Source organism: Danio rerio, chromosome 2, assembly GCF_052040795.2.
Source record: "Danio rerio strain M-AB ecotype USA chromosome 2, GRCz13ab, whole genome shotgun sequence".
NCBI lineage: Eukaryota > Metazoa > Chordata > Actinopteri > Cypriniformes > Danionidae > Danio > Danio rerio.
This window is the reverse complement of record NC_141022.1, coordinates 12518955-12527382: the sequence shown is the minus strand read 5'-3', so window position 1 is coordinate 12527382 and position 8428 is coordinate 12518955. Positions and strand designations below refer to the sequence as shown.

Sequence of the window (8428 nt, the reverse complement as noted above, 5' to 3'; positions counted from 1 at the left end):
ATACTGTTTCAGATGATTGGCTTTCTGAAATGGTTTGAGTAGTTTCTTGCCACCTACTGGTGTACCAATCCCACATAGCAAAATTTGATTGGTAGAATTTTTACTTTAATCAAAAAATATTTAATTATGTATTTTAAAAGTGGGTCACGATAGGCCAAGCATATACATTTTTAACATCTGGTTCAAATACTACATTTGATCCCAAGTCCTATGTGCTGCCATCTCTGCCAAACCTGGGCCATGTTTGGCCCACATGCTTAATGCCAGTGCCGAACGAATGCCTGCTGGGCCAGCTTTTATAACAAATCTTGACCAGAATACTTTGCTTCCTGGGATGTAACCTAGACTAATTAAGCTTACTAGAAAATTCCCACTACTGAAGACAGACTGTCCCCGGCACTGGTGTTAGCTCTCTTGAAACAACACTTAGCCAATCAAATTCAAGTAAAAGAACTCAATATCATTTTGAAATTCCATTTTGTCATTTAAATTGAACCGTCAACAACAAGCACCCTTAGCCACCCTCACATGATGGCAAAAGTAAAGGTTTCACAATTGTTTTCTACATTTTTGATATCTGAAAGAATCACTCCAACACTTTACGGCTGTTAATAACACTTTATTACATTCATCATCTCAACTGCAAAATGAACATGTATCTGAAATCAAACGTTCACTGAACCACAGTCGGCCAGTAGATCATGAGGTAGACGATTTCAAATGGATTGGTGCTACATATGTTGAGAATATTCACAGCTGACAGAAACAAAATGCAAAGATTGTGAGAAGCAAATTGCATAATTTATGTGCACATCAAATTATCTACAAGTGAGACACATTCTAAAGGTTGTCGAGTGGGTATTTGGCTTTCTTCATCGTTACAATCAGTATCATCGCAGGACCTGATGCCTCTCATACTAAACACTCCATTTGGTAAAGCATTTATTTGTACAGCTTCTTGTTTACATTCGTACATTTCTAATACATCATCTGTACATACTAGTTTTGATGGAAGTGTGCAAAGGTTTTGGCGATGAATTGAAGGACTTGACCTATTTCAATGATTATCAGTCCCAAGAAGCTTGTTTAATAAATAAAACAATCCCTAAAAAAAGGGATCCATTCATCTAATTTTTAAATAAATCACTCCAAAAACAGAATCCAATGGGTCCTAGGTAGATTCATTGTGTCATGGAAAAATAAAAGAACATCTCTGATCTGTGACACATTCAGTTCAAAGTGACTCTTCAGTAAAACTAGCCAGAATTCAAAGTGACAAAATAGTCTGTCGTATATATTAATATCGCCATTTCTTAAAATGTAAACAAAGATTTTTCTTTTAACATCCAAAAAGTCATAAACACCAAAAGATAAATCTGTCTAGAACATTCATTTGATCAGACATATATGCTAGCTAGCATACTAGCTAGTTAGCCACACAAAATAGGCAACATCTTTAATGTTTTGACTGAAATTAATTGACCCTTCTGATGTTAATGTCATAGTTTCTTAAGGCATTTACAGTGTGCAACTCTGTACCCAGCTACCTCAAAAAAAGCTGCAATCTGATGACTAGTAGATGCTTACTTCAAATAAAAGTACCTTTGCATCATCTAACATTTACAATCATAAAAAACATCATTAGTTGTATCGGAAATAGCAGACTTTGACATCAGTAATTGACTTTATGGTTCACTGAAATGCTGAACTTGTTTTGCTAGCGTAAGGTAATGTCTTTGGCGAGATAAAAGACTATAAGATTTTTAGACATCGGAACCTTTATGACATATGTTGGTATTACTGAAACGCAACAAACCTAGTATCACCAGCCATTGTGTGAGCTTCCAGCGTGATGCCTCATTAACACTAGCAGTGACAAAGTAGCTCAACACGCACACCTGCTCGTCAATGGTTGCTGTCGCTTGCTAAGATTGAGGTTGCCAAGAAGTTGCTCATTCTCCTTTGAAATGAGCAGTCGCTTGTTTCTTTGCAGATAAAAGTCGCTCATAGTGTGATGCCTCGTTTACACTAGCAGCGACTTTGTAACTGTTTTTTGCTTTGGGTGGCGACCTGCTGCAAATGCAGGTCCGTGTGGGTCAACAGCACGGAGAATACAACTGGCCTCTGAAGGAACTGAAATAGGATCACTTGTGCTCCTATTGGCTGTCGCTCAAGAAAGTCGCTCTTCGTTTGCATGAAGTTGAAGGATTCTCAACTTTGACATATCGCATGGCACGCCCACCTGGTCATTAACGGTCGCTTTCATTTGCGTAGATGGAGGTCGCCGAAAGTCACTCGTTCTCCTTTTGAAACGAATGATCGCTTGTCGCTTTGCCTCTGCGAGTCACTTGTAGGGCGAAGCCTCATTCACACTAGCAGCGACTTTGTAGCTGTCTGTTGCTCTGGGTGGCTACCTGCTGCTAACGCAGGTCTGTGTAAGGCTACAGCACGAATACAACCGGCCTCTGAGTGACGTCTACCTGGTCGCCAACGGTTGATGTCGCTTGCGTAGATGGAGATTGCCAGAAGTCACTCGTTCTCTGCTGAACGATTCTCAACTTTGTCCACCTGGTCTCCAATGGTAGATGCCACTTGCGTAGTTGGAGGTCGCCGGAAGTCACTTGTTTTCCGTTGAACGATTCTCAACTTTATCCAACTGGTCACCAAGGGTCGATGTGGCTTGTGTAGGACACACTAGTTTTACATTGAAATGAGAAGTTGCTTGTCGCTTTGCCACTGCGAGTCGCTCATAGTGTGAATGAGGCTTGAGGAGTTCATCAGTCTTTTTCGGATGGCGTGAGAAGTAAATGAAGCAGGGGAGAGGAAAGGAAACCAGTAGTAAGTCATTTTGTCTTCAGACAAAAAACCCTGAGATATATAGAAGGACATATCTGTCCTTCGCATTGTCCTTGCGTGATAATACACACAAAATCAAAATCACCAAAAAGTTCTCAATGTTTTTCTAAAACGTACAAAAACTGAAACGCACAACAGCTGTATCCAGCACAGTATCTGTTCTTTTGGACACACTCCAGAGTATCTATCCTCAAACCTCATCCAAGGTAGCATCTCAAGTCTTATGCCTCATTCACACAAGCAGTGTCTTTGGAGCTGCCTGTCGCTCTTGGTGGCAATTTGCTGCAAACGCAGCTCTTTGTAGGTTTATAGCACGGAGAATACAACCGGCCTCTGAGCGAGCTCAGAGAAGATCATGCGAGCTCTACTGGTGGTCCTATTGGCTGTCGCTCCAGAAAGTTGCTCCTCATTTGCATAAAGTTGAAGGTTTCTTAACTTTGTTGCATTGCTCGACATGCCCACCTGATCACCAACGGTCACTGTTGCTCAAGCCGATGGAGGTTGCTCACTCTCTGTTAAAATGAATGGTCGCTTTGCCACTGTGAGTAACTCATAGTGTGAATGAGCCTTTAATATATTTTCTTCAGAGGCAGAAACTCTAGAGTTTTCAGCTTGAAAAACGTCTTGTGTGTTTGGGGGTAAAGAGTTAAAGGTAAATGGAAATTTGGAGATTAGATATGTCGTCCTGTGAGGAAGTAGAGCGGACGGTCCTCGCTGCAGTTGGCCGTTTGAAACTCATCTCGCAGGCGAAATTGCCACTCATCCTCCAGCTCCAGACGTACAATAGTCTGACGCAGAGAGCTCCGGTCCTGACAGATCACACACAGCGTGGCGCCTGCAAGAAATGATCATCATTTAAAGCTTCTTATGGGATCAAAATGTCCAGAGCTGGGTGTGCTATTACTTTCCTGGTGGTTCTAATGAACTTAATAATTAATGTCTGAGTGGAGAGGGGTTTCAGACCAACCAAATCCTAATTTGCCATGATTTTTTTATTAGGTTAGACGTTATTTCAGTTCTAAAATATAAATATAAATAAAAACTAGGGATGCACTGAAATGAAAATTCTTTGCCAAAAGGAAAACAAAACCGACAATTCTCAACGAACTTGGCCAAAAACCTCAAGTACTGTGTATTCATTCGTTTATTCATTTCCCCTTTATTTATCAGGGGTTACCACAGCTGAATGAACCGCCAACTTTATTCATTCATTGATTTTTTTTTGGGCGTAGTCCCTTTATTAATCAGGGTTTGACAAAGCGGAATGAACCACCAACATGTCCAGCTTATGTTTTACACAGCAGATGACCTTCCAGCTGCAACCCAGCACTGGGAAACATCCATACATACTCATTCACACACATACACTACTCAAATTTAGTTTATTCAATTCACTTATACCGCATGTCTTTGTACTGTGAGGGAAACCAAAGCATCTGGAGGAAACCCACGCAAACATGGGGAGAACATGCAAACTCCACACAGAAATGCCAACTGACCAGGCCAGAACTCGAGCCCCAGCTGGGTCAGTTGGCTTTTCTGTGTGGAGTTTGCATGTTCTCCCTGCATTTGCGTGGGTTTCCTCCGGGTGCTTCGGTTTCTCCCACAGTCCAAAGACATGCGGTACAGGTGAATTGGGTAAGCTAAATTGTCCGTAGTGTGTGAGTGTGAATGAGTGTGTATGGATATTTTCCAGAGATGGGTTGCAGCTGGAAGGGCATCCCATACGTAAAACTTGTGCTGGATAAGTTGGTGGTTCATTCTGCTGTGGCGTCCCCATATTAATAAATTGACTAAGCCGAAAGAAAAATGAATGAATTAATGAATGAATGAATATAATTTTGTAAGACTTTTTAGATTTAACTTAATAATTAAGATTATACAGATGAAAAAAAAGGGATATAAAATAAACACATTTTATTCACAGTAAAGAGGCGCCATGTTACAAGTATTGCCATGACAAAACAGTAGCACTATTGCAAGTAGTTGGAACAGGTATACTATATAGGAATGTCCTGGCAGTGTATTAATTGAGAGGCCTTTGCATAGAGCATTGAAATGAATGTGTTTCAAAGCTCAGTGACTTCCACATCCTGTGTCAAAGCTCTGTACAGTGTACACTGTGCATTGACTATGACTGAAGGGAGAGTGAAACCAGCGTGCTGAACACTGTGGTGCAGCATCAACTTTTTTCCGCCTCATATTTTCAGACTTTTCTCTCTTTTGCGCGAAAACCAAAAATGCCATTTTCAGGTGATAACTTTCAACAGCCAAAAATTCAGAGCATCCCCAATAAAGAATTCACGACCATTTACAAGTTTAAGGTCAGTAAGATTTGATTAGATGTAATATTTCTAGATATTTGTTAATATATGTGTCTAGATAGTTTTGTCTAGTTAGTTATATTTAGTTTATCTAGATGGTTTATCTGTCTAGGTATTTGTTCTAGATAGTCGTTCTAGATAGACCTGGCCTTACCTTTGAGGAAGTTGAATTTCTTTAGAAGGCTTGAAACGACAAAGGAGTCACACAAGTAGAGCAGCAGGCCACTGAAAATGACACCTTGATGATCTACATTCACCGAATGAGGTCGCGAGCTCACATAACACACCTGAACCTGCAAAAGCAAAGAAAACGCAACAAATCAAACATTTATAACAACTACTCCAATATGAATAATAATATGAATATGGTTAATATGAATATAACCTGTCAACACTATATCTCAGTCATTTCCTTACCAGTAATGGAGCATTATTAAAGAGAGTTCACCCAAAAATGAATCTTTGGACATCATTTACTCATCTTAAAATCCTGTTTGAGTTTCTTTCTTCTGTTGAACACCAAAGAAGATATTTTGAAGAATGTTGGAACAGCCACAGCCATTGACATCTATAGTAGAAACTAAGAAATACTATAGAAGTCAAGAGGCGCTACTTTCCAACATTCTTCAAAATATCTTCTTTTGTTTTCAATTGAAGACAATTAAACAGGTTTGGAACAAGAGGACAAAAGTTTCATTTTTTGGAAAACCATCCCTTTAGGGAATCAAAAAGTGATGATGTTGAGGGAACTATTCTTTGAAATTGTAATTATTTAGCCTCTGAAAACAGAAATGAAAGGGTCCTACATTGATTCATTGTGTCATGAAAAAAATAATACATATGATCCGTGGCACATAAGATTCTTAGGGACTCTACAGTAAAACTAGCCAGAATCCAAAGTGATAAAATAGTCTGTTGTATATATTAATATCGCCATTTCTTAAAATGTAAACAAATAATTTTCTTTTAACATCCAAAAAGTCATAAACATCAAATTATAAACCAGTCTAGAACATTCATTTGATCAGTCATACAGTATGCTAGCTAGTATACTAGCTAGTTAGCCACACAAAACATTCTTTGTCTTTTTATGTTCTGACTGACATTAATCGACTCTTTTCAAGTGAATTGGGTTTTCCTCATAGTTCCCTAAGGCTTTTACAGTGTGCAAGTCTCAAACATTCCCAGTTACTTCAAAGCAAGTTGCATTATGATGACCAGTGCATACTAACCAATCGGCTCTCCCTTGTGAAGCAAATAGGCCTACAGAAGTAACTGAAACTGCAATTCATCGAAAATCCACTAGTCTTGACACCATAATAGAGCACATTTCTATTGACCCCACTGTAAAATGGCCAACTTTACAGCAGAAAAAGGGTGTTTACAGCCTTACAAAAAATAATTTTGGTTCATATAGCTAATATTACCCTTCATGACAACTTTTAGGGGGGTGAATTTTTTATAACTCATGCGTTTTGTTTATATTAAGTTATATTATTTGCATAATCAAGGGCGTGGCCACTTGAGTGACAGCAAGGTGTCTCTGGTCGCCAACACTTCACCTCAGCTAATTCCAGCTGATTAGCCGTTGAACTCGGCATATGCATTGTGTTTTTGTTTTGCTTTATGTGGCTTTACACAGTCAATTGCCTTTTGAGATTATTTCCCACACTCTGTTACCCAGATGAGTGAAATTATATACTTTTATACCATCTCTATAAATGTATTTGCTTTATTTAAGATCATTTATTATTTATAATTTTCTTTAAACCTGTAATGCACTCCAGAATCTGACAGATTGATTAGTTGTAGGCTATAAAACAGTCATCTGAAGTGTTGTCATACAGTGTTATGCCTATATTTCATAAGTGGCCTTGCGTACACTTACTTGGCTATATTTGAAGAGTTTGGCAGTAATTAGCTTTTTCCTCTGGTAGAAGAGTATGATAAGAACAAGGTTTAGTGGCTCAATGTATTACAACAGTGTTTTTAAAGAACTAAACACTTTATTGCTATAGTATACAACCAAACACATGTAGTCAAAACAGAAACGAGTTGCAGGTAATGAAGTATTGTTTTCCCAAATACGTCAAAGCAAAATGCTAGCAGGTGTCTGTAGCTACGCCTCTTTGCACTTGTTTGATGTGCGAACAAATGGCAACCGTTGGCCATGCCTACTTGTAGCTTCATTTGCGTTCTTCAGAAACCTATGAGTGACATCACGAATACTACGTCCATATCTTTTACAGTCTATGATGCTAACAAACATAATGACCTCAGATATAATGATGCTAATATGCACCAACCAGTGAAATCAGTAATTTAATTTAGTAACTTTGTGAACTTGTGATAACAAATGTGAGGAATTACTAATATATATATATATATATATATATATATATATATGTGTGTGTGTGTGTGTGTGTGTATTTTTTTTTCTTTTTACCTCTGGTCCAAGGTTGAGGTAGCTGTCTATGGACAACACAGGGTTAGCACTGTTACTGAGAGCCAGAGGAAAGAGCCGATGGCTACAGGACTGCAGAAACTTCTCCAGCAGGAACTGAGCTGGCGCAGACAGCAACGTTTGTTCACTGTCCGGAGCGCACACATATTGAGACGCACACACACGCACCGGCGTCTCTATTCTCTGCAGGCACACACAGGAGGAAGAGGTTATTTTTGAGCTGTCTTTTACAAATACACTGCACTTTACCAAGCACTGCTTTCAGAGTTCCAGAAATGTGACAAATGAAATGGAATGTGATATATATTAATAAAAAATTAAATTTAATAATAAAATAAAAATAAAAAATACTAAATGTTTGTGGTCATTTTGTCTTATATTTTAGAAAGAAATTCCTTTTTTAAAATAAATATTTAAATAATTATTTCTAACCAAGGCTCCATTTATTTGACCAAAAATACAGTAGAGAAATTGTCAAATTACACTAAAAAAACTTTTTTCATAATTTTTAAAATATTTATTACATTTTAAAATGAAGTTTATTGTTGCCCTGTTTACTCCAGCATTCACTGTCACATGTTCATACAAAAATCTTTCAAAAATGTTTATCTGAAATAGAATTCCAAATATAAACATATTTATTGTAAATGCTGAATAAATGTATTATTAATTTATTTAATTAAAAATAAAATGTTAAATAGTTAGTAATTATATAAATATCAATTATATATATAAACAATTATATAATAATAATAATAATATTTATTATTATTATAAATATAAA

General features: G+C 37.7%; 1 protein-coding gene across 4 annotated transcripts in view; it reads right to left on the bottom strand.

Moving 5' to 3' along the window:
* Positions 1–598: 598 nt before the first annotated feature.
* greb1l (GREB1 like retinoic acid receptor coactivator) overlaps positions 599–8428 on the bottom strand; it is a 147663-nt gene continuing 139833 nt past the window's right edge. For 3 of the 4 annotated variants that reach the window (XM_087238429.1, XM_087238431.1, XM_087238430.1), the window contains 3 exons: positions 7627–7827; positions 5335–5473; positions 599–3691 (listed from right to left, as the gene is read on the bottom strand). In XM_087238429.1, coding sequence (XP_087094555.1) covers positions 3528–3691; positions 5335–5473; positions 7627–7827 — 504 coding nt within the window. In that variant the 3' untranslated portion in view covers positions 599–3527. 4 annotated transcript variants of the gene reach the window in all.